The 27,995-nt window shown below is 35.4% G+C and overlaps 1 protein-coding gene across 6 annotated transcripts; it reads right to left on the bottom strand.

The window, feature by feature from the left end:
* Positions 1 to 11,707: 11,707 nt before the first annotated feature.
* Positions 11,708 to 23,614, bottom strand: LOC122047389 (phosphatidylinositol-glycan biosynthesis class X protein-like). Of its 6 annotated transcripts, XM_042608644.1 has the most exons (9): positions 23,050 to 23,614; positions 22,884 to 22,986; positions 20,041 to 20,103; positions 19,099 to 19,330; positions 18,970 to 19,019; positions 14,382 to 14,455; positions 13,135 to 13,534; positions 12,887 to 13,041; positions 11,708 to 12,136 (listed from the first exon to the last, which is right to left on the bottom strand). In XM_042608644.1, exons 6-9 carry the CDS (start codon positions 14,448 to 14,450, stop codon positions 11,843 to 11,845), a joined length of 918 nt encoding a protein of 305 aa, XP_042464578.1. In that variant the 5' UTR covers positions 14,451 to 14,455; positions 18,970 to 19,019; positions 19,099 to 19,330; positions 20,041 to 20,103; positions 22,884 to 22,986; positions 23,050 to 23,614; the 3' UTR covers positions 11,708 to 11,842. The 6 variants fall into 6 exon arrangements, with proteins under 6 accessions (XP_042464578.1, XP_042464576.1, XP_042464577.1 ...); XM_042608642.1 differs by lacking the exon at positions 20,041 to 20,103; XM_042608643.1 differs by lacking the exons at positions 22,884 to 22,986; positions 23,050 to 23,614 and adding an exon at positions 20,191 to 20,909.
* Between the last annotated feature and the right edge of the window lie 4,381 nt (positions 23,615 to 27,995).

The raw sequence follows: 27,995 nt of genomic DNA, 5'->3' as shown, positions 1-27,995 counted from the left end.
GTTAGTCCTAAAATAAACAATATATAATATGAATTTGACAACATCTAACTGTCCGGTTCTGATTTTAAATTTTGCTGAAACTCTAGGTCGAACTGACCCTTACTGTTCCCTCTTCAGAGGAATGCGTCCTCACCTACTTCTCTCAAGAGAGTTTACCTTTTATCAGATCAGTGCTCCAGACAGTCTGGACTTTTGATCAGCGTCCGAGACTTCAGGTATTCATGCTGAACGTCCGCTCCACGACCCGTTCAGACTTCCACCTGGTCCGCGACCACCAGGATTTTCACCTAGAGTCCCCGACTCTAGGATTTCGCCCAAAGTGCTCGACCCGTCAAAAGTTCGCCTTGTCTAACCGCAGTTAAGACTTTCCACCACCTAGGATTACCTCCCCCTAGGACCTAGGGTTACCTCCCCCTAGGACCTAGGGTTACCTCTCCCTAGGGTTTTCCACCTGCTTAGAATCCACTAGGACTTTTGTTTAAGAACACTTAGAACTTTCATGCAAGCTCATCACACTTGTTAGACAACAAGCAACCTTAACTTTGGACATTTTGTCATAATCAAAACTTAGGTTCGATCGTCTGGTGCTTCCTACACTAATAATCTCCCTCTTTTTTATTGTGGTAACTTGATTCAAAGTAAGTACAACATAATAATAATGTAAAGAACTTAAGCATGAGTATAAAAGAACTTAAGAATGAGCAAAATAATTTTTAAAAAATCTCCCTTATGTTCCCCCTTAAACAAAAGTTATATGTTTATCTTTCTAAACATTATCTTTCTAATATTTGAGTTTCTCTTCCCCTTTGACATAATCAAAAAAAATACTAAGTTAGTGAGAAAAGTAAAAAAAAAAAAATAGTTCTTTCAAAATTTTGAATTTATCACTTCAGACAAATTTAGCTTAAAAGGAATTTAAAATACCTAGTTTTTGAAAGATTAAAAAGTTTAACTAAATGCTTAGTTTTAAAAAAGATTTTCTTAAAAATTTAGCTAAAAACCTAGCTTTTTCGAAAAAACTTGGATAAAATTAAGTTTTGAAAATTTTTTAGCTTTAAAAAAAATCCTTGTAATAATACGACTTAGCTAAGAAAATGATTTCAAATACTTTATCAAATAATTAGTTTTATCAAAACTTATTTAAAGGTACGTTTTCAAAAACTTATTTTTCTAAATAGAAATATTTGAACTTTCTTTTTCAAAAATATTTAAAGTTACTTTTCAAAAACGGTTAGACCCTTTTTTTAAAAACAGTTAAACCAAAAAAGACGCTGAACTTTCTTTTTGAAAATAAAAAAAAAATAACCTTTAAAAAAATATTTTAACTTAAAAGGATATTTAATTTTGGGAGTAATTAAAAAAATTTTAACTTTGAGAAAATATTTAATTGAACTTAAGTCCTTTCACTCCCCCTTGACTAATGCCAAAAAAAAATTTTAAAAATTATTTAACTTTTGAGGGCCCTAGAGTCCAAGCAAATAAAATAAGATAAAAGTAATTATCTATTTTCTTGATTTTCTATCTAACCTTTTCTAAGTTATCAAACATGTGCATGTGCATCTTATGAGTTTATGTGAGAGAGAGAGAATTCTAACAAACAAATTAAAATTAAATTTTTTAAGTTTAAATTTTAATTTAAAGACTAATTCAGTTTAAATTTTAAAAATTTTATATTATTTTGAAAATACTTAAGTTTTAAAGTTTGTGTTAAAATTAATTAATTTTTAAAATTATTAGAATTTTAAAATTAATTATTCTTTTAAAATTAATTAGGAATATGAAATTAATTATACTTTTGAATTTAATTAAGAATTTCAAATTAATTAAAGTTTTAAAATTAATGAAAGTGACTTAGGTTAGTTAAATTGAATTAATTTTAGTTGAATTTTAATTAAGTTAATTTAATTGAATTTAATTTAATTAATTTGAATTTGGTTAATTAATATTTATTTTAAACTTAGGTCCACTCATCCTTTTCTAAATTTACAATAAGGGAACCTTATAAGTTTTGTAAGATGATTAATTAAATCTTTAATTTAAATATAAATCTAAAAATTGATTTACATTTGAGTTAGACTAAGGTTTAACAGTTAGTCAATTAAATATTTATTTCAATAATTGTCTTCAAGGTTGTGGCGAGACGCTAGGTCTTCTTAGGTATTTGATCATCAACTACTTCTAAACAAAGCCTTTTAAAAAAATTAAATATTTAATTTCCTTTCTGAAAATCTCAAGCCTAACTGGTCAAGTGTATATCAAGCTTAAGTCTTTATCTATCCTAATCTAAGCATATATAATAAAAATCGATAAAGCAAGCATCAAACAAATTTATTTAATAACGGAGATGGTATTTCTATTGGCTCCCCCTGGATCATGGCCTCGATAAGGTTATCAAGGTAGTGGATTTGATCATTGGGAATTCAATATTGTCCAAGTTCAACTTGATTACTCAAGTTAGACTTGGGGACCCATGCTTAGACTATTCTTCTATTTGTTCGATTCACTAAAGACAAGTAAGATGTGAATCGATGTTTGACCTTATATCCGAGTCTGGATCGGTTATATACGACCCTTTATCTTCCAAGAATTATGTCAAGGTTCTTGAAACCCAAAGTGAATTGTTCCAATGAGTTCTTGAGTTCTTTGACTTGAGTTTTTTGAATTGAAATTATCTTTCTCAAGTTGTTAGACTTGATTTGAGGTTCCTTCTTGAATTTTCTCAATCAAAGAACTCGAGCTAGTCACTTCCTTAAGGACTGTTACCTCCTTTTGGAGTGACTTAACCTGGAGATTAGATTTAACCAATATTCTTAACAAGTATTCAATTAAATTTTGTAATTCATCTATTTGAGTATCAGTGAACAGAGAACTTACAAATTGGTTTGGCCCTTCAGAAACGGATACAGATCCGTGGCTTCTTTCGGACTCGATTTCTGATTATGCACCGGTTTCAGACTCAGACTCGATTTTGACAATGTATGCTTATGCTGATAGAGCAACCAAGCTTGCTTGCTCGTGTTCTTCTTCGTTCGACTAATCTTCGGACTTGGGTTTAGTCCGACACTTATGCTTCGACATCTTGTTCACGAGTTTTCCTACAAGTAGCACAAAACCTTTCTCGGCCTAAGTAGTATTAATTTTTTCATGAAGTCCAAATTCGAAAAATAACTCAACTAATTTAATTTGCGAAAGATCCTTAGACACTTTATAAGCATCTACCATAGATGCCTACAAAGTGTTCCACGGAAATGCAATGAGTGCATACCTGATGACGTCGTAATTTTTCACCTTTTGACCAATTGTGTGGAGACCGTTGAAGAGGTCTTGGATGCGCGTGTGAAGTTAGCTTGCCGATTCACCTTCCTACATTTTATATTATAAAGTTTATTTAATATCAAATCATGTTTGCTTACTTTCGTGTCCGAAGTTCCCTCGTGCAGTTTGATCAACTTTTCCCACAGCTCCTTTGCACTTGAAAATGGCTCAACTCGGTTTAGCTCTTCTTTGGTTAGTCCACATTGTAGAGTGCATGTTGCTTTGGCGTTGGCCTCGATCTTCTTCATCAGATCTGCATCCCAGTTCTCACATGATACTGGTTTTCCAACACTGTCGAGAGGGAGGGCGAGGCCCGTTTAAATGATTATTCACATCTCGACTTGTGTCTTAAGATGGTACTCCATTCGGCTCTTCTAGTAGCTGAAGTCTTCACCAAAGAAGAGGGGAGGGTGTGTAGTGCTATACCCTTCTTGAAGGGTCATTTATTGAACAAATCTAGCACTCAACAAAAACAAGTAGATTTGTCCCAAGACTTGGTCTTGGATTAGCAGTGGTGGAGAAAAATAAAATAGTATTTCACTAATTTCTAAAAAAATAATAATAATAAAATATTATTATAAATTTTGTTAAATGCAATATTTTGTCAATGCTGACCAATGGTGAAAAAATAAAAATGAATTTTTTTAAAAAATGGAGGTAAAAACGAAAGGCGTAAGAATTTATTTTTTGAAAAAATGGACAAAAAAGCAAAAATTGCTCGAACGGTAGTTGTATTGATTCAGAGTGGTCTCACTCTGATACCAATTGTAGGATTATTGCGCTAGAGAGGATGAATAGCGCTCGTGACTTTCACGTTCGTTTGAAAACATTCGAGTAAAATATAACAGAATAAGAAAGACAAGACAGAAAAAAAATTAATCACGAACACCAAGAGTTACTTGATTTGGAGTCTGTGGCGACTCCTACTCCAAGGCCCGGATGTGAGAGTGTCTTCGATGGGCAATCCATTAATCAATCAAAAGTTACAAAGAGATTTACAATTGTAGTACAAGTAACTTTTAAATAAAACAATACTGACAACTTAGAGAAATAGATCTTCAGCGTAGTTGTCGTCGAAGCAGCTTTCAAGCGTCGAGAGGCTTTATCGGAGCAACGCACAAGTGCAAAAGTCATTCTAAATGTTGATGTTTAGCCCCTAATCGAATGCTGCTAATATAGGTTGTTCCAGGCACCTGGAACCCCTCCGGACGCATGGACCACGTGTCCCGGCCAATCGACGCGCTCCATGTAGACTTATGAATGATTTTTTGGGTCCAGGCACCCCCCGCCTGCCCGGGACGAGTTTGGTCAGAGCGCCCGAACTAGCTCCAGGCGCTCGAACTCCGAGCGCCCGGACCAACATTTTCAACTTTTCTTTTTCTGCAAAACAAAGTTAGTTCAAGAAATAAACAATATATAATATGAATTTGATAGCATCTAACTGTCCAGTTCTGACTTTGAGTTTCGCTGAAACTCTAAGTCGAACCGACGCTTACTGTTCCCTCTTCGGGAGAATGCGTTCTCACCTACTCCTCTTAAGAGAATTTATCTTTTGCCAGATCGGTCCTCCAGACCGTCTGGACTTTTGCTCAGCATCCGAGATTTCAGGTCTTCATGTTGAATGTTCGTTCCACGATCCGTCCAGATTTCAACATGGTCCGCGACCACCAGGATTTTCACCTAGAGTCCCCGACTCTAGGATTTCACCCAAAGTACTCGACTTGGCAAGACTTCTCCTTACCTCAACGTAGTTAGGACTTTCCACCACCTAGGGTTACCTCTCCCTAGGATTTTCCACCTACCTAGAATCCACTAGGACTTTTATCTAAGAATACTTAGAACTTTCTTGTGAACTCATTTACATTTGTTAGACAACAAGTACCATTAACTTTAGACATTTTTTTATAATTAAAACTTAAATTTGATTGTCTGATATTTCATACATCTACATAAAGTAATTTATTGACAGATTGTAAATCATTAAGTAGGAGTCAAGGCCTGTCAGACTAGATAATTATGTTGTGGATTTGTGTATTTTTATATCTATACTATTTTTTTTTTCTTTACACACTGATGAATCATAAATAAGCATACAAACGAAAGTGAGCAATTATTCGACTTCTCTCTAGGCACATCTCAAAATCTAAATTCAAATATAATTTATTTTTAAATATTAATAATTGTTATATAATATAATTATTTACACTTCATAAAATTATTTTTAAAATATTTGATATAATTTTTTATTGATTATTGTAACAACTTGATTAGAGGATATTTATTTTAATGAGGCAAATTTAATTATGTAATTGCTGTCTATTTGGTGAGAATGGTTTCTTATTCAAATTGTATTTTTTTTCCGTTGTGACACACTTTTTGGAGTGGTAGTTGTAGTATATTAGCGTTTGATAATTGATACTGTGATATGTTAATTTTTTTATGTGAAGAAAATATATTGTTGCGAAGGAGGTGGGGATAACATCTCTCAACCTCTAATGTAGAATAAGAAGAAGAGAGAGAGAAAGAAAGATTGCGCGGAGCAATAAGATAAAGACGCACAAAAGGAGCAAACATGAGGAAGGAGAAGAAGAGGAAGAAGAAGAGTTATCGTGGTCGACAGCGTGCCTACTCTAAAAAAATGACCGAAGATTTATTAGGATTCTCTTTACACAATTGAATCATATTCCATAATTATTGTGATTGTACAATAGGTTTACAATGATCCCTATAAATAGAGCATAAACCCTAGACCCAATAAAATCGTAACAAAATTTTATTATGAAAAATTGTAACAGAATTCTGTTATGAAAAATCATAATAAAATTTCTGTTATGAAAAATTACAACAAAATTCTGTTATGAAAAATCGTAATAAAATCCTGTTATGAAAAATCATAATAGAATTCTGTTCTAAAATATCGTAACAGAATTCTGTTACGAAAAATCTTAACAGATTTTTTTCTTCCATGACGCTCATCACATTGGCCTTCATCCAAATATGAGTCATCTGTCACAATCTCCACCTTGGCAAATATTCACCCCTTTGAAGAACACGAGTATCTAAACAAAACTCCACCTAGATCTCTGAGTCTGGGCTTCCTTCCTCTAGCATCTAAAGATATGGATCAAGTTTAAGCAATGTCATGTCTGCAGCATTGTCTAACATGTGAACCTTCTCAAGTTGAATTTCCACAAAAGCAATTAACTCTCTGATCTTATGAAATCTCACATCAATATGCTTAGTTCTCGCATGATATATTTGATTCTTCGTCAAATAGATAACACTCTGACTATCGCATAACAACTTGACTGCACCTTCCTGAATGCCCAGTTCTCTGACCAACCCTGTAAGCCATAAAGCTTCCTTCGCTGCTTCGATTGCTGTCATATATTCCGACTCCATAGTAAACAATGCAACAATAGATTATATCATATATTTCTAACAAATAGGTCCTCCTTCCATAATAAACACGTATCCTATAGTAGATCTCCTGTCATCTAAATTTCCTACATAATCTGCATCAACGTACCCAACAACTGAAGGATTTTCTAGTTGTCTACTGAACATGATGTCATAATTAGTTGTATTTCTCAAGTATCTAAAAATCCACTTCACTACATCCTAATATGGTCGACCAGAATTTGAGAGAAACTTGCTCGCCATACTAACTACTTGCGCCAAATCTGATCTTGTGCAAACCATGGCATACGTCAGATAATCAACCACACTGGCATAAAGAATCTTTGACATCTCTTGAATCTCGTCATCCATCTTTGGACAATGTGTACTGAATAACTTGAAGTGATGAGTCAGGGGTGTGCTCACCGACTTTGCATTCTTTATGTTGAATCTATCAGCTACGTTGAGACAACCATAATCTCCCTACAGCTCTATCCCTGTGAATCTCCATCGCAAGAATCTTCTTAGTCTCTCTCAAATCTTTCATGTCAAATCTCTTGCTCAGTAGCATCTTCAATTTGTCGACCTCTTTCATCTTCTTTACAACAATGAGCATGTCATCTACATATAGTAGTAAGAAAACCAGTGATTTATCTTCAAGGCTCTTCACATATGTGCAACAAGTATACTCACATCTGTTATATCCGTTTTGAATCATGTTTGAATCAAAATATTTATATCATTGTCAAGAAGATTGTTTCAATCCATAGAGTGATTTCTTTAACTTGCAAATCAACCGCTCTTGTCCGGGCTGACTAAATCCCTCAAATTATAACATAAAAATCTGCTCCACAAAATTTTCATGAAGAAATGTCACCTTTACATCCATTTGTTCCAGCTGTAAATTGTGATATGCCACCAAAGTCAACACCACTCTAATTGGCATATGTTTTACTACTAGAGAGAAAATTTCTTCATAATCAATTCTCTTTCTCTGTGAATATCCCTTTGCTACTAACTGAGCCTTGAACTTCACTTCTTCTTCCTATGACATTGTTTCTTTCTTCTTGAATATCCAATTGCACCCTATAGTTTTCTCATCTTCAAAAAGTTCCACTAGATCCCACGTTTGGTTCTTATGCAATGACTTCATCTCCTCCGTCATAGCACCCGTCCACTTGACCTTCTCAAAGTTGTGTATCGCCTCCCGAAAAGATGTAGGATCTCCTCTACTAGTGATAAGCGCATAAGATACTAAGTTTTTTAATATGTATTTGGTGGGTGGTTTTACGACTCGTTTCGTTTTGGCACCAACTATAGTGTGATGCTCCGTGTACTCTGAACTAGAATCATCAGAGTCATGAGTCTCTAGCTCCACCTACACAACATCTTTCTCTATGTTGCTTTGTAGTGTTTCCTTTCCTTCTTCCTAAATACATTGTAGCATAGTCTTCTCATCAAACACCACATATCTGCTGATCACCACCTTGTTTGCCTTAAGATCGCAAAGCTTGAAGCCTTTAACTCCTTTTTGATACCTCGGAAAATTGTATTGCTTTGACTTCGCATCCAGCTTTGATCTTTCCTCACTAGATATGTGCATATAGGTTGGGCATCCAAAAACGCGAAAATGAGGGTAATCTATTTATTCTCTGTCCATACTTCCTCTGATACTTTGTCTCCTGGTGTTGCTCTTGGTAATCTATTAATTAGATAACATGTCATATTAACCGCTTCCACCCAGAAATTTTTTGCTAGCCCTGCATTTAGCTTGAGACATCTTGTCTTCTCAATGATTATATTGTTCAACCTTTCTGTCACCCCATTTTGTTGAGGTGTCCTACGAACCAAGAAATACCTTATTATCTCATGTTACTCACAAAATTCCTGAAACTTTGAGTCTGTGTACTTAGTCTCATATCTAACCTAAGGCATTTGCTCTTCCTTCTAGTCTGGTTCTCTACTTCAGTTTTTCACCATCTAAACTTTGTAAAAGTTTCTGACTTATGACGTATAAAGTATACCCAGACCTTTCATGAATAATCATTAGTAAAACTCACAAAATACAAGTGTCCTCCATGTAATGCTACACTAGTTGGTCCCATAGATCCGTATGTACATAGTCCAGAATTTCCTCCGTCTTGATTGTTGCCGTCTTGAATTGCACTTTGCTCTTTTTTCCAAGAACACAGAATTTACATAATTCAAACTGGCACATCTTGACACCCTTCAATAAATCTCTCTTGTGAAGTTTTAGCATCTCACGTTCACCCATATACCTAGCCGCATATACCACAAGATAGTACTGTCTGATTCAGACTCCACCGAGGCGACTCCACCTACAACTATAGTTCCTATCAACTTATAGATATTCCCTGCTAACTTTTGTCCTTTCATTACTGTCAGAGCTCCCTTACTAATTTTTATCACCTCGTCCACTGATTTATAACTACAACCATTACCATTTAGTATGCCTAGCGAGATCAAATTCTTCCTTAGCTCTAGTATATATCTGACATCACATAGGGTTCTGATCACACCATCAAACATCTCGATTCTGACGTTCCCTAAGCTGATAACTCTGCATAACACATCGTTTTCCATCAACATTGAACCAGAATCCACTATCCTAAAGATGTTAAATCACTCCTTGTTTAGAGTCATGTGATATAAACATGCAGAGTCTAAAATCCATGCATCCGTCAGTTACTCCAAACTCGACATAACTGATAACATATTTCCATCACTGTCTCTGAATTTTCTTCTTCAATTATGTTTATAGATTTTACCGAACTACCTTTATTCTCTGTAACATGTTTCTTTATCTCTGGACAATCTCTCTTCATATAACCTTTGCCTCCACACTTGTAGTACATGATCACCTTCTTCCTTCTCGACTTAGAACGAACCTTATTGTTGTTACCAGATCTATGTCAAGATTTGCTCCTATCACGCTCTTGGTTGCTATTTACCAAAGTCTTTTTCCCTAAGAAACTTCATCGCTTGTTTTCTTCTTGTGGTGAAAACCTAGCAATGCATCTGTGATCTCCTCCAATTTGAGAGTTTTCTTACCCCACATTAAAGTAGTAACTAAATTCTCGTATGTAGGAGATGAAGGTAGAAAATTCAATAATATCAGCACCTTGTCTTCGATCTTCACATTAACGCACTTCAGATCGCTCACAATCTGCTTGAATACGATAATGTGCTGGCTCAAATTGTTTCCTTCTGTTATTTTCAGCCCGAATAATTTCTATTTAAGATATAGCTTGTTTGTCAATGACTTTGACATGTTCCGACTTTTCAGTTTTTGCCAAATTGCCACCGGTGACTCCTCGTCCATGACATGGTACATCACATCATCCATAAGATAAAGCCTAATTGTTGTCACTGCCTTCGCTTGAAGTTTTTCTCAATTCAATCTCTCCATGCTTTCCAATTTCCTTTCTCCTAGCGCCTTCACCCTGCCTTGTAGCACCAACAAGTCCTTAACCCTTCTATGCCATAATCTAAAGTTCCCAGTTCCGTTAAACTTCACTATATCAAACTTCACAGAAGTCATCCCCGACATGTTGAAGAAATCCGCCAAAACCTTGCTCTGAGGAAGGTTGAGTTGGAGGCAACACCTCTCAACCTCTAACGCGAAAGAATAGGAAGAGAAAAAGAGAGATCACGCGGAGCAACAAGACAAAGACGCACAAAAGGAGCAAGCACAAGGAAAAAGAAGAAGAAGAGTTATCATGATTCGGCAACGTGCCTACTCCACAAAAGCGGTCAAAGTTTTATTAGAATTCTCTCTACACAATTGAATCATATTCTATGATTCTTGTGATTGTACAATAGGTTTACAATAATACCTATAAATATGCCTAAATCCCAGACCCGGTAAAATTATAACAGAATTTTATTATGAAAAATAGTAACAAAATTCTGTTATGAAAAATCATAATAGAATTTCTATTATGAAAAACCACAATTCTGTTATAAAATATCATAATAGAATTATATTACGAAAAATCTTAATAGATTTTTTCTTCTATGACGACAGGATATATTTTTAATTTTTTAGATATATAAGGATTGAATTTCAACTTCAATGAATTAACAGATATTTTTTTTAATAGACGATTGGTCTAAGAACGCTAAGTTGATGAGCCAACCGCTGTAAATACTTCTCGATTTACTTTGACGGTCAGTGGAAAATTTCTATGAGATCGAATCGGCCATTCCAAGATTAGTCAGGATATCTGATGTCAATTTAAAAACTTTAAAAAAAAATAGAATATCACTATTTATTAAAGATTAAATTATTAAATTGCAAAATAAAAATTATACATCTAGATTGTAGAGTTGTTAAATCGTAATATAGTCATAAGAAGGTTAAATTTCAAGATTTAAATCAAGATATATTAATTTGGTTGTATTTAAATTTATTATCAAATTTAACGTATTTAAATTTCTTTATTAAAATCTTATTTATCTTAAATTTTTACCAAGATATATCTATTTTCTTATTGAATTTAACTTGTTTAAACTTCATTAAAAAATCTTATTTATCTGAAACTTTTACTAAACTATTGATTCAATAAATAAGATTTATACATTTTTCAACTTATAATGAGATAATATAAAATTTACACAACGCGTTACTTTTTCACATTTAAATATAAAATTAAAAATCATAATCAAATTTTAAACAAATTAATAAACAAATCCATACATAAATTATTTAAGGTTTGTTATAAACATTAAGGAGACAGTTTGGGAATGTTTATCATATATTTTATAATGCCTATCTAACAAAAAAAAATTAAAAAAAAAATCTTATAAAGCTGAACTATTGAACTTATTCACAATATTCTAAATTATTAATTAATACCAAACAAATAGGATTATGCACAACTAAAATGATTAATAGAGATTCGCAATATACAGGAACTCTTATGTAATCTATGCACTCGATCACATTTAAGATCACGATTTAAGTTATATATTTGTACTGAAAAGGCAATCAAACATTTTATTAAAATATAAAATCATACGTGCTAAAGAAGATAATTACAAAAATAACAATTTAAATAGTGCTCATGAACAATTAGACGGGTAAAACAAGAGTAATACCATTTCCTCAGAAGACTGGAGGCACTTGGACGAAGTTGTTCTTGGAGAAATATATAGTAAATACAAAGACTGAAAGAGCACAAATCAATGCGGAAGCAAAAGTTGCAAAGGCTACAATGTTTCTGTGTGCATCATTCCCTGCGGGGACATGCCACGCAACTGTCTTCGCTGGTCCAGCATTATCATTCAATTCAATGAGTATCCACAAACATGGCTCTAACTTCAAGCTTTTCGGCCTGCAACGTAGAAACAATTCTGGGCTTTCCAATTTGACTTTCATATAACCACTGCCATCAAGGGGCTGCAAGAAACCAGGCATTTAGAGGGTTTAGAGCTAATCTTAGCAATTGGACAGGGTTGCAAAGCAAGTCATGCAAAATACTAGCATGCAGAAAAGGAAACGACCATGTTCAGCCAGTTTATAACTTGATTTGTGAAAGAACAAAATGCTATTTAGCACATCTATTATACAAAAGTGTAACAAAACTAACACAATTGAAACATAAAGGATAAGAGAGATGAGAGTGGGAGAACAAAGAAGGGAAGGGGGTACAGATGCAATAATAACAAAAAGGAAGGGAACTATTTGGCGTATAACCATATTTCATAATTTTCCTATCATATAGATTAAGTAAATTTCTGCCAATAAAAAACAATTCTTTTGACATTATAAATAGCAATAAACCACCTACTAATAAATATGATGCATCTGTAATATTAGTTGATGATGTTTAAGGAAAGTATAAATAGAACTAACATGTGAATTTTCATAGGTGCTGCATGGTGACACATTGGAGTTACTTCTGACGACTTACATTTTATTTTAACTTTTGATACAATTGACTTGTTTAATTGATGCCTAATTTTAAATCTAATAGTAAAAGCAATTTCTCATTCTAAGCCCATTTAATCAGTCCCTTTAAATGACCAAGATGAAATTTATACCGTAGTTAGAGTGAAGAAAGAAAAATGACTGTACATATTTCTAGAAGAAATTAATCATATACAACGTATTTGTTATTCCAATAAGATTCTTCGATTTTAAACTCACCGGATATCTAGCATGCAGTGGAAGTTGTACTATAGTCTCAGCACTCGATGAATTTTCATTGCCAATGATCATATGAATCTCAACAATGGACCTGTTTGAAAGTGAAGAGGGCAGTTCTAAATTTTTATCGCCAAATACAGCCACATCCGAATAAACTGCAAAAATGATGAGAATGTAAATGATTGAACAAGAAAATAAAAAAATTGAAATTGACATGCAAAATGTAAGCACACTTTAGTTTCAGCAACCTTTGTGGTTAACAAGATGTTGTAACTCAAATGGATCGGCAAAGATACCAACTGGTAGTCTTTCAATGATAACTGCTTCGCACTCTTGAGTACCAACCAAAGAATTAATATCTGCTTGGTTCAAGAACCTCAAGGTGGAAATTATGTGTCGATGAGATCCTTCACCATTAAGTTTCCGATCAAGGTTCAAAATACCAAGAGTGCCAATATTACTAGCGAGCCCTTTACAGGTATCACTTATACCAAATTCTTGAGCTAAGTAACCATGAAAATCTGATTCAAATGTGGTACCATGTTGCAAGAATGAGCTTGCAAGATAAGGCCAGAAGCATGGCCAACAGCCAACAAATCTTGGACTATTATTTCCAGCAAGGTCAACATTTTCATTATAACTGTTGGCCTGTGATAAATGATCATATATACAGAATGTGAATCAAAGGAAAAGGAAAAGAGATGCTAAAAGAAAACAACAAGCTACTAAAATTCACAAATCAATCAAAATTAGATATCCACATTAAGCATGCAAATGTCGAACAACACTAGAAGGCCTGAACTGCAACATGTCGATGGAAATAAGCAAATTCCATATTGAACTTATTTGTGAAATTAGTACTACAGGATAATGCCCAGTAGGATGGTTTCAGGAACAAATAAAGTATTGCAGTTGCTATATTTGAATGGATTATATGGATATATTCTAGTGTTCATTGTGCATTGAAGATCTTTTACAATTGACTTTGCCTTGGTTTCAGTTACTCAATAAGGAGAACTTTTGCAATTGATGCAACTACATTTAGGTAAACTATTTATAGTTTTGAAGACATTCATATAGTAGCCAGTATTAAATCAAGTAATAATGGGATAGTTACAGCTTCGACTACTAGATTCCCTATCCTTCTTCATTCTTGCCATGTATTGATCAGCAGGCAAACACTAACAGCACAAGATAATCATTGGCTAGAATCAATGGCCAAAATTATAATTCCATCCATAGGTAGGCGGTTATGCAGCCGATCCCACCTAGTGGGAAAAGGCTTTGTTGTTGTTGTTGTTGTTGTTGTTGTAGTAGGTAGGCAGTTATGCTAATTGCCAACCTATTTAGAAAGAAATTAATATACAACATAGAGTCCAACAAAATACAATCTGAAAATACCAACAATATTATTGGTAAAACTACAGGGGTGATATTTAAAGAGCAGTAATTCAAAAACAAAAGAAGTGAATAAGTAGCAATGACAAATCCTGACCTTCGGAATTGATGGTACCATGAAGATAAACAAAAATAGGACAAAGTTCTTCATAGTGAGATGGCACATGATCCCTACATAAATCATAAATCTTTGTTAAAAGAGAATCACTGTAAAAGCAGAAGGGCGCAGAAATTTATCATTGTATCAAGTAGAAACACAAAATTTTCAAATTAAATCAAGGGCTAAGATATAGCAATCTACCATGCTTGATTGATATGACACTCAAATGGATATTGAGAGAGAGAGAGCTACTGAACGGCTTCGATACCAATTGATGTAGCAACAGAAAAACAATTTGGCAATTCACACTCAAAGAAAAGAAAATTGAAACTGTGTTAATTTAAATATATCTAATACATGGGATGTTTGGATCCTAACTCTTCTTTATAGATTGACAACAAGACTTATTCTTCGTCAAATAATGACTCAATTTTTCACAATAAAAACTCAAATTAACTTTTAAAAAATAAAATAATCTTTTAAAAATTGTCACGAAACAGGGGTATAATTCCGTTAGACCGAATGGTACCCTTTAGTGGCAATATAAGTAGGAAGACGGAACTCATTTAACCCAAGACAAATATCAATGCAATACATAAATCGATAAACTACTAAATGTTAATGCATGTTCATGTGTACATACCAAAACTAAATGAGGTAAATATTTTTAACCAAAAATCAAAGGTTCAAAAAGAAAAGAAAAAAAAAACAAAACAATAGAAAAAGAAACCAAATAACACAATGTCAAGCAAGACAGACAAACTAGGATCTATGAGCAACGCAAAGGATAGCTAACCTAGAAGTCAAAGAAAGCAGGTAGTGCGTACAAACTACTCCGTGGGTATAAACATCATAATTTATGGAGATTAAAGGAAACCTAAGATAATCAAATCTCACTACTAATTATTATTTCCATCACATATCTGGGAAATCATATCAAGTAACAGGTTAATGTCAATCTAAGAACATCCATATAGTCAATCTCTAATCCGGCTTGATAATATTAATACAAGTATGACAAAATATGAAACTAGCATAGTATGAATGGGTTCAAGTCATCTGACATTTGGAATTCAGAAATACAGTAGAAGCCAAAACTGAACTAGGCGACTTACAAACTCAGGACAAAGTAGAAGAAAGACAGCTGATGAGAAGGTGACAACATGGTGAAAAATTGAAGGATGGAGAAACTAGAGAAGAAAAGGATTGTTGTAGAACAAGACGAGATGAAGACAGCAAACAAGAAAAAATAAAGTTGAGTGAGAGGTTATGCCTGCTGAACATGAACAAACGGAATAGTCAAAACTAGACAGCTAATGTTTAACAAGCTTAAATTGGTTCAACAACCACATAATTCAACTACAGCTGAATGGACTCTGGAAACCACTTAGAATTCACAAATCACAAGTGCATAAATTGGAACACAAGTCTATGAGAACTAGGGTTCAGTAACACATCTAGGTCCTTTCTGACTAGGTCTAAGTGTCAATTCCTAAACCCACACAAGTAACAAGTTGGCTCATGAATTTGACAAAGTTGGATAAAGGATATGGGATAGAAAGTTGGAAACAATTTTTTACAGCTGCTGCAATAGATAATGCAGCATGAGAAAAAAAAGGTGTGATAATGGATATTCAAGAGACTAGTGTTGAAGAGCTTGTTATTAAAATTTATTATGATGATAAGTCATCCGGAAATACCCAAGTCCCAACGCTCCTACAGAAAAATGAAAAGTTCTGGTTCATAACTAAATTTTTCTATATTTTCCTCCCGTGTTTCCAAATTGTTATGAGATCATGTAAGATTAATGCCAGAAAATATTATTAATCCAGTGGACAAATTCAAAATTGTCAAGATATTTGGAATAGGCCACCAAACCAACGCAAGAAAAGGTCTTCAGGTTTCAAGTGTATGATGACTAAATGACCTATGAACATGTGAAATGAGGTGATCTCAGTCCAAAACAAAACCAAGAATGAATCAAGCCAGAAGCAAACCAATAGCTACAGCCAAGGCCAAGCAAACTGAATTAAAATCTAAAACCAGCACCTTCCTCTCGATCGAGTTCAAGGTGAAGATGGAACCTGTGAGAAAAGGAGTTGCGGTCCTTACTACATGGCATGTCCTACCATGACCCAAATAAATAGTCAAATTAAAAAGAGTAAGACAACAACTAAAGATGCACATTAATTTTTTTTATAGCTCAGAGATATCTCTTGCTTGCCTAGAGGTCCAAAACTCGAAAAAAAATCATAAATCGAAAGAATATCCCTAAACACAAAACTCATATATTTATAAATCACAAATCTCGAAAATTGAAAATATGAATCCCTAAACCTTAAAATCCATAATACAAATCTCATTACCAAAAACCACAAACCAAACTCTAATACCAATAAATTTGTCTCATTCCGGAAAGGTACCCCTTAGTGATAATATAAGTAGGAAGACAAAACTCATTTAACCAAACAAAAGTATCAATACAACAACAACAATCAAGCCTTATCCCACTAGGTAAGGTCGGCTATATGGATCATTTTACGTCATAGGGCTCTATCCCCTATTATAACAACATCTATACTTAAATAAATTTTATCTTGTTTTATTATTACTAACCAAGTCTTTTTTGTTCTTCATCTTCCTCGTTTGATGTGCGTGTTTGTCATAATTTCATATCACTTAACTGGAGCAATTATTGATCGTCTAAATATATGCCTGTACCATCTTAAACGTGTCTCTCAGAGTTTCTCTCAATAGATGCAACTCCGACTTTCTCTCTAATGCTCTCATTTCTTATTCTGTCCATCCTTGTGTATCCACACATCCACCTTAACATCCTCATGTTTGCAACTCTCATCTTCTACTCATGTGCTCGAGTCATACCTCAGCATTCAGTTCCATATAACATAGTAGGTCTAACTGCGATTTTGTTGAACTTTCCTCTAAGTTTTAAAGGTACTTTACGATCACATAAAATACTCGATGCTTTCCTCCATTTTAACTATCATGCTTGTATTCTATGTAAGACATCTCTCTTAATCCCTCCATCGTTTTGCAAAAATGATCGTAAATATTTAAAGCTCTCAGTTCCAGGCAACTCATTATCACCTATCTTAACAATTTGTCTCATTCTAATACTGATAAACTTAAATTCCATATATTCTGTCTTTATTCTACTAAGCCTAAAACTTTTCCCTTCTAGTGTTTCCCACCAAGATTCTAGTTTAGCATTTACTCATTTACGTGTTTCATCTACAAAACAATATCATATGGTAAAAACATGCATCAAGGTACTGTATCTTGAATGTGTGCAGTGAATTCGTCCATAATTAGTATAAAAAAATAGGAACTTAGAGTTGATCCTTGATACAACCCTTTCTTTATTGAAAATACTTCAGTTACTTCGCCTGAAGTCTTCACTCTGGTCGTTACATCCTCAAACAAAAATATCAATGCAATATACAAATCGATAAATTACTAAATGTTAATGCATGTATGCTTGTTTATGTGTACATACCAATACCAAAACCAAATGAGGTAAATATTTTTAACCAAAAATCAAAGGTTCAAAAAGAAAAGAAGAAAAAATGAAACACCAAAAAAAGTAACCAAATAACTTGAAGTCAAGAGGAACTAGCAAGCTAGGATTTTTTAGCAATGATAAGGATAGTCAACATAACATTTCCTCTATCTACTAACTTGGAGGTCAAAGGAAACAAATAGTGAGTACAAATTCCTCCATGGGTATAAGAAAGATAGTACATAAAACATAATAATTTATGGAGATCAAAGGAAATGATAATCAAATTTCACTACTAATCACTCATATATTATTGGGGTTTATCCCCTACTATATCATCATCTATATTTAAATAAATTTTATCCTATTTTATTGTTGTTATCCAAATCATCTTTGGTCTCCCTCTTCCTCCTCGATTAATGAGCATATTTGCCATGGTCTCACATGACCGGAGCATTTATTGATCGCCTAAGGACATGTTCATACAATCCTCTAAAAATGTTTCTCAGAGTTTTTTCTTAATATACGTCATCCCAACTAGTGTTTGATGTTCTTATTTTTTTATCATGTCCATCTTTATATATCAGCACATCCACCTTGACATCTTCATCTTTGTGACTCATTTTCTGCTCGTGTACTCACTTCATAGTCCAACATTCAACTCTATAAAACAACGATCAAATCAAATCTTTAATTTATTAAAGTTGATGCAATATTGAAAATTTTATTTACTTCTTTTAATTGTGGATACACCAATATGAAATTATCTTCAATTTATTTTCTACAAAAAAGAATTACGTTATTTGTTTCATTGTTTACATTATTACACTTATATGGGACAAAAATAATATATTTTAACAAGCTGCATTCAATGCAAAGGAAACAACCATAAATATCCCAAGTTAAATACTTAATATTTCTACAAAGTCTTTCAGTGTGTGTGTGTGTGTGTGTATTGCATAAATATGACATGTGCATACTATTACTAAGCATGACATATATAAATGGACTCAGAGATAGAAGAAAAATCATCATATTTGAAATAATGATTGATACATGTTGTACCTCATGCTCTAAGCTAAAAGAAAGCATGCTATCTGTCCCAATTTGTTTACCTAAACAACAATAAAAAAATGTGTAATTAAATTTTAACTATATAATACCAAAAATCATACAAGTCGCACTAAATCTTACATGAGAAGGCTTCAAGGTTCCCTTTGATGGTACTCTCTCCCGGGTTTAGATGATTTAAGAAAAGATTTATGCTGAGTAACAAATTAAAGTTTAGTAACACATGCAGCATATTAGAATCACCTGTCCAAAGGAGTGTTTTCCAGAAACTTCATCTTCCTAAGGCTTAGAAATAGGTCAAATGGCTTGGTCACCGAAACAAGGTAAAGGAGAAAAAATTCAGTGCAAACCCTTTCTGCAATGAAGTAGGCGGAAAGAAAATTAGCACTATAAAGGTTCCAATTACATAAGAGAGTGCAGAAAATGATAAAGGGAAGACTACTATGCGGCATGAAACACTGCCTGTTGACATAGGCCATAGGATGGTGTAAGTTTGATTGAAAATCAAGATATATTCGACATGTAGCTGTTGCTAAAAAACAAGGTCAGAGAGAAGCAGAAGACTAAAATACATACTAGCAAATAACGTACAAGGAATATTTTTCTCAAAATTTAAAGGGAGCAAGTGGCCAGCATCACATAAAACATCAAGAAGAAAATCACATATATAGCAAACTACCTCAGTAAAATATTCCTTAAAGAAATGAGAAACAATGAGCAAAGTATCCTAATTCCTAGTTACTGAAATGGCATTATAATTTTGGCTACAATCATGGCTGCAGACATACTTCACAAGGAAACCAACAAAGACAAATGTAAAATTATGTGACAAAAACTATCTTCAATCATATGCACTATGGAAATCCCACCCTTCCCTCCACTGGTGTTCACGGATGCAGCACATAAGTTTACAAGTCGCCCTGTATTTTATACAACCTTTGGAACAAGTTAAGACGTTCACACTAGCACTATCCATTCAGTTAATTGCAAAGGCATTCATTTGAATAGGATTTTGCAGTCCAAACGGGTAATTTATCTAATTTAAAGAAATGCTACGCTACTTACCCAGTAAACAAAAGGCAATATAATATCATACCACTTCTTGTCACCATCACCTCGTCCGAATTCCTAATAAAAGAAGCATCACCTATATTTAGATTTAACCTTTTTTTTCCTTTCATAGAAGAAGGGAAAAAACAAAGGCAATGACCATACAGGCAATTGTTAAGAAACCGAAAAAGGAGCCCATCGGATCAGACATCCGAGAAGATCCCACAATTCAGCACCAGTTCCAACAACAACAAAAAAAACTGCAAGTTAGCAACCCTAGCTCGAAATGTTCATACAGATACCGCAACAATCAAAATGTAACAAATTTAGCATCAAAGTCGAACAAAAAGACAAGAAAAGAGAGAAATAGAGGAATACGAACCTAGAGATTGAGAGGAGACTACCGCCAAAACAATCTTTTGTTTTCTTTTTCAGACAACGCCTAGGGTGGATAGACTTTGAGTGAAGAACAAATATATCATTTGTTCAAATCCAAGCATCCATGTTTTTTTTAGTTGGCCCTTAGTTATCCATTGGAGGGCCTAACCATTGCATCATTGCCCAAGGAACAGGCATCCGTGTTGTTGCATAACCAATGGGTGCAAATGAAACAATGGGTGCAAATGGGTTCAAAAAGCTCACAAGCTAACTTGATTCATTTGCACCCGTAATAACCAATGATAAAAGCAAGCAGGAGGAAAATATTTTCAAGGGGTAACTATTTCAAAAAGCTCACAAGCTAACTTGATTCATTTGCACCCGTAGTAACCAATGATAAAAGCAAACAGGAGTAAAATATTTTTAAGGGGTAACTAGTTTTAGTATTGTATTTGAGGCAAAACAACCTAAACTTATCTTTCTAACATTGAACACCCCCTTCCCTCCCTCCTATTGACAGCCCACCCACTTTTAAGCCCAAAAGAGATTTGGCCTATAACCTTGATCTACTATTTTTCTTTTAGATCCTTCTTTGAGATTGTCACACCCTAAGGAGTTCTAGCCAGAGAAAAATCCGATAATATCTGCCATGTACCAATGACAATCTAAATCATTTCTACATCCACAGATATACATCAGCCACACACGACTGGAATATATACACAACCACACAGCTTATATTCAGCCCACTCGACTGTAACAACAAAAAAATACAACCACACATTTATATATATATCTAACAGCCCACTCGGCTGGATCAAAATACCAAAAACACAGCGGAAACGATAGAAAATCATTACAAACCAAAAACAAGACTACTAGCCGGCTAGACTTACACAACACAACAAACAATACAAAACACCACATCAGACACTCCGAAACCAAAACCTAAATTTACATTGCTAAGTAAACCAAAAACATAGACCAATTAAAGTACAAATGAAAACCAAAAACAGGTCTTCAGATGTGACGTGGGAACTGGCAGACAAGATACTCCAAGCGACTCCAAAAATCTACCTGCTACCTGAAATAGAAATAGCTCAACCGTGTGAGTTCAAAGAACTCAGCGGATATCAAGCTGACATACCTAGTAAGATATAACTATCAGTAATAATCATAGAGTACAGTCTTCTGATCAATAATAAGAAATGCAAACTGAAAAGATAACAAAAGAATAACTGTACTCACCAGGACCTCTTATCCAGATGTAAGGGTTATCAAACCAGATATATAATGTCTCCTGTATGCATGTCAATCATATGCAACACCAAAATGCAGTAGACAAAGTGCAGCAATCACAAACAATAAATGCAATCAATGCATATGATGCAAAAATGACATGTGTCACCCCTGACACCAATTAGTCGTCTCACACGCGATGGTGAGACCGAGTGGGTAGAGCTATGACAACTGTGCACTCTGTCATCACTGCTCCTGAGTGATCGAGTAGACAGGATGCTGACGGAGTACACCTATCCTCCTACTCCAATCAGAGTGGGGGAGCGCAATGCTCTCGTCTCCCTGAGACAGTCCAGAGGAGGGATCCCTGTCGTGCTACCACGTTGCGTCACGCTACCCATGAGTGGACCAGCAGAGCACTGGCAGAGCAAACTGCCACACACTCTGCCTGATATACCACTAACCCATGAGTGGTTGTGTGTGCAGATCATGTAACTGGCGGTGTGCTCAACAATAATGGAGTCGACAATCGCACAACATAATCATGTAAATCCTAACCATAATCACCTCCACATAATATATAGCAAACAGGAAAATAAATCATACTATGACCTAGATATCACAGATCTAAGTACACATGCCAGATAATAAAATCTAGAAAACTAGATACTCAGTGAAACTAAGTATGCCACTTCCTCTAGGAACTAAGGTACACAAGGCAATAATTAAGAGATATAAACATGGATGCATAACAGGCAACAAACAGAACATACTATAGGTATCAAATAGTGACATATCAAGGGCAAATCTAAGCATGATCACTGCTACTAGCTATAAATTACTATGCATATCAAAGTGACAATATCATAAAAGATAAGTCAAGAGATACCCGCCTCAAAAAGAAGATCGAATCAAACCAAATCCGACATCGAGACACTCGTCTCGAATCAGAATCTTGCATCAATCAATATATATATTTTATTTAGCTAAATTCATATGAATTAAACAGTTAAATAAAACACCCAAACCTAATTAGAAAAAACCCTGATCGATCGTAGACATTAACCCTACCTAAATTTAATTCATCGGTCAACTAGGGTTAGTTTCCTTAACCCTAATCATACCACTATTCAATTAGATTAAAATCTATACATAATCAACCTAATACAAACTAACCAACTTGTACAATCCATTACCACTAACGCAACCAACGTAACAATGGAATCACCTCTAAAACTCACCTAAATTTAGATGTATCAATGTTGATCCAAAGTTGAAGACGTTGGCTACGAGAACTGGTAGCTGGTGCAAGGTGAGGTGGCTGATCTCCCAAACAAAATTTCCCTAAACATTCCACACTTGATTCAGATTAAGTTAAACATGAATCAATTCAACAACTCACCCCACCTTTGCCCTCTCTGTTGAATCACAGCCGGAGATCCGTGCTGTCGGAAAACAATGGCCGGAGCAGAAGATCTGGTGGTTGCGACTACTGGCGCTAGGTCAAGATGGTGGCGCCGGCTCAGAGCAGAGGAAGACGGCGACAAGCGGAATCAGACCAAGAAGAAAGGGGCGGTAGTGCATAGAAGCTAGGGCTTGGGTGTGGCTGTTGTGCTGCCAAATCGCAGCAGAGGAGGGCGATCTGTGCCGGCGCTAGAGCACAGGGGAGGCGGCGATCGCTCTAGGGCAGAGACGCGCGAAAAGAAGGACTGCTGCCGGCGGTGCTCTCGTGGCGATCGGCGCGGTGAGAACCTCCGCGACAAGGAGACGACGGCAGGGGAGGATCGGCGAAGAGGAGAGGGGAAGAGGAAAGGTTCGGGAATAGGTAGCGGCGGCGCGAGATGAAGAGAGGAAGGGTTCGGCGGTGGTGAGATGAGGAGAGGAATTCGGCGAAGAGAGGGGAGGAGTTCGGCGTCGCGCGAGAGGGGAGAAGGAAGGGATCGGCTCGGGAGAGAAAAGAAAGAAAATAAGAAAACAATAATAATATTATAACCTTCGGTAATTAATTAAACCTTGGTTAAAATTCCACAATCTAACTAATATTTGTTTTTTTTAGATATTTCAAATAGACTTTTTTTAATAATTAAATTTAAAAAATAAAAAAATTTAAAAATTTTATTAAAATTATTCCTCAAATAATTTTACTATTTTAAATATCATATTTTACAAAGATAATTTTAAATAACTTTCTAAAATATTATCATATAGATATTATTTGAGATCCCTTATTAGGATATTATCATTCTTTAAGTATCATTCTATATAACTTTCTAGAATATTATGTTGTAGTATCATGTAAAAACTCTATAGAAAGGGTGAACAGGATTTTAAATTGTAAAAAAAATAGACTATTTTGAAAGACTATTTCAAAAGGATGTTTTGAAATCAGATATGCAACGGATAGAATATTGATTTTCAATGGTAATGTTAATTTTAAAATCAAACGTGTTTTCTAAATACTAAAGAAAATAAGTGCAATGATAAGATAGAAGAGACACAAATATTTAATATAGATCAGAAACTCCACGGCCTATGATTTGTTAGGTGAAACACTCCTTAATATAAAAATCTTTTTATAATTATTAAGAGGCGAAAAATCATTTTACAAAGTCATAATTATAGTATTAAAACTTTTTAGCTTTAAAAAAGATTTGAAATTTAGCATAAAAAACAACAAAATCGTAAAACAAGCAATTAAGAACATGATAGTTGTTTTAATAAATCATAATATAAAAATATTAAACTGACTAAACAATATGAGCACTGTGTTGCCTGTAGAGAGCTGATATAAGGAAGTAATGCGCGAACATTAAAAGTTTGTTGACATCCTAATTGAGCAACATCAAGCCACTATTTATAGACGTTGTTAGGTATGATTTGGTCGACCAACTTGGTCATTCTAGTCAACCAACCTGAGAGGTTTAGTCATCATTAGTTATCTGAATATTGGTTGACTAACTTTGTCATTCTGGTTAATCAACTGATCTAGTTGATCACTTTCTGCATATTGATCGAGTAAACGCGCGGACTGCCACATACACCACTTCATCTAGATCAACGGGCAACTGCTAACTATATCATTTGGTGGATCAACCTACACACCTTGGTTGACTAATTTGGATAAGTTTCACTAACTTTCACTAACTGAGAAAGTGGTCAACTACATCTGCAAAAGTGGTCAACTAATTATGTATGACTTTTTCGTTGATTGGCTTTCTCTTGACTTCATCGATTAACCCTATCTATGTGGTCAACCAACTCTAGATTATACCTGTAGCAAAGTCTTATCTTTGGCCGTGTTTTTTGGTTGGTTGGGCATGTGATTGACCAATTTGGCAAATCAAAATTATTTTATTTCAGCCAAATTATATGTTGACTGTAAAATTCTAGTCAATTAATCGATGGCATCTAATCCATCAACTTTGGATAAATCCAAATTATCTTATTCTAAAATTTTCTTTTGACTATGTGTCTATGTTATCAACTAAATTTTGCAATTTGGTCAACGAATTAATTATTTTTGTGAATATTAACAATTATATATAGAATATAATCTGATGGAGCAACTATTTATAGCCGAGTTGACCTTAGTTAATTGTTTGTTAATTTTGACTTTCGAACAACTGCCAAGTACCTAGGTTGCAAGAAAACCACTCACATCACAAGGTTAGGAATCGCTCCCTCATAGCCTTTTTTGCTAGAAGGTCTATCTGATATTTAGTTGTCCTCAATTTACCAATACTCCTCATGTGTCTAGTGTTTAGTAGTTCTAGGACTTCTTACATGTCAAATGTGTACGGTCCACTTAATTCATTTCAACTTTTATCCTGTCTATTAAATATCCAATCCTCTTAATCCTTTTAGACTTTTCTCCTATTTGTAAATGTCAGATTTTTTTTTTATTCATTTAGACTTTTCTCATATTTATCAAACGTCAAGTACTTTGGACTCATTTGGACATTCCCATTGCTCTTACATTATACCTATCAAATTCTCTTACATCTGCACACTTAACACACGTATTAAATTACATAATAATTAATTTTAAATCATTTGTCATATATCAAAGTACCGATTCGACTACTTAGTTCTTATTTGTACCAACAATCTTCTATTTTTTATATTTGACAACCCATTTAAAGTTAATATAAATATTACAATAAAATTAAATTTATAGGCAGGCCTCCATTTATCGGTATTACAATCCATTTGTACATGATTCATATATAAGGAGGTTCCGATCATAAGTAGAAAATACACGGTAAGTAAAGTAAAAGCTCTCCATTTTTCTTCCTCCTCCTCTGTCATGCATCTCCTGCTCGGCGGAGTACCCGTGGTAGCATTCGGGTACCACTCAGCTAACCGTGACCACCAGTGCTTGGTCAGATTCACGGTCGGTCGTTGTATCCTGGGAAACAGACGACCCTTGTAAGCCTCGAAGCACAGCCGGAGGTGGGCGAATTTGTTTCAAGGAAACTGCGACTCGCAGGCTTTGGTCAGCTCTCCTGGTCGGTCTTTTTGTCAGACCGACAACCTTCTCTGCCCGCTTGGGATCTTCGTCAGGCTTGTCAGCTCGTCCGGTCGGTCATTCTCTTTGACAGCCCGACCTGTCTGCTTCACTCAGCCTGCCTGCTCGACCCGGCCGACCTCTTTGACAGCCCACCCTGTCTGCTTCGATCAGCCTGTCTGTCGACCGGTCTGTCTGCTCGACTCGGTCGACCTCTCTGACAGCTCGACCTGTTTGTCGCCCGATCTGTCTGTTCGACCCAAACGGCCTCTCTTACTCTACCTGTTTGTCTCATCCGACCGATCTCTCCTGTTAGGTCTGTCTGCTTCGTCCAACCGACTTCTTTGCTCGGACGCTCTGCTCACTCAGTCACTCTGAGGTTGACACTTGGATAAAAATCAGTCCCTACAGACAGCTTGAGATCATCTGCTCAGGTGATCAGCTCAATTGTAAGTTAAATTTAAATTTTGTGTAATTTTTAAATTCAACTAAGTCCCTTACAAATCTCCGATATAGATTATTTGTATTCCAACAATCATGATGTGGTCATTCTTAAACCTCATATGTCAAAGACGAATCTAATCGAACTGTTCTAAGAACGGCGGCGGATCTCCTGGACCAACAATCCCTGGTCCCTCCCTGGACCAGAAACTTCGTATAAAACTGGGATCCTCACGTGCAAATCATGTGCACACGCCAGCGCCAAAAGCCTCGAAAGCCCTAGCCTCCTCGCGAACTCTCCTCCCTCCAGCGTCGCCTCCCTCCCTCCAACGCCGGCCTCCAGCGCCCCTGGCGACCTCCCTCGTCGACTCCGGCCTCCCTCCCGCTCCCTCCCTCCAGCGCCGTCCTCCAGCGCCCAAAAACCCCAAAAGTCCTAGCCCTCGCGAGGCGAACTCCTCCCTCCAGCGCCGACCCTCCCGCGACCTCGAGCGCAGCGCCGCTTCCCTACCGTTGCCTCCTCGTCGCCTGCGGCCTCCCTCCAGCGCCGTCTCCAGTGCCGGCCGTCTCCAGCGCCGGGGGTGCTGCTCTTCTCTGATGGTGGCATGGTTCCTGTTGATGCTACGTTCATGTTGGCCGACTGAGAAGGACATCTGTCCTTGCATTGGTTAGAGATGGCCATGAGCAGCTATTCAAGGACTGATCTATGCCGTTCTGTGCTAGGCAGCACAAGTTGACACCCTTGTGAAACTGCTGTGATCTGGGACTGAAATTGGTTTTGAACCTGTATTTTAAACTGTTTATATGTTGTTCTTATACTTTTTGAAGTTCATGCCCCTGCTCAATCGAGCACATGCATCCTTGTATAATGGGTCTTTAGCACCCTATAGGTGTCTAATATCTGTAATAACAGCAAAATCTACAACATACAGAATGTCATTAGGAAGGATGTAATGGTCTGAAGAAAAAAGAGAAAACCATTCTGCTGTGAAACAGTATGTTTCTTCTGTAGTAAGTTGGTATGGTTATATAGTGTGTGCTGCTATGATTGATTTGAAAATAGTTTCCTGGTATAATCAGCATGATTCAGTATTTTTAGTCTTTGTTTGCAGTCATATTTCTGAGGATTGTGTTTCTTGCAACCATATGAGCGTGGTTTCTATTATTTCTTCCTGAGTTTCTTTCACTAACCACTAGAAGTATTTATTTGAATGTTCCAAATGTTGAATATCAATCTACTCGTGTTCAGCAAAAAAAAGACATTCCTCAATGCTTCGATGGGTGCCTTGTTTCATGACCACTTTTTTGCAATTTTACCAGCATCTTTCTGGTAAATTATACGCTGATGAGTTCAGCAGCAGTTGTTTTAAGTAGAACAAATGTTATGTTCAGCTTTCAAGATGTTTCT

The sequence above is a fragment of the Zingiber officinale genome, chromosome 2B (assembly GCF_018446385.1).
Source record: "Zingiber officinale cultivar Zhangliang chromosome 2B, Zo_v1.1, whole genome shotgun sequence".
Classification (NCBI taxonomy): domain Eukaryota; kingdom Viridiplantae; phylum Streptophyta; class Magnoliopsida; order Zingiberales; family Zingiberaceae; genus Zingiber; species Zingiber officinale.
This window is presented reverse-complemented; position numbering and strand designations above follow the sequence as displayed.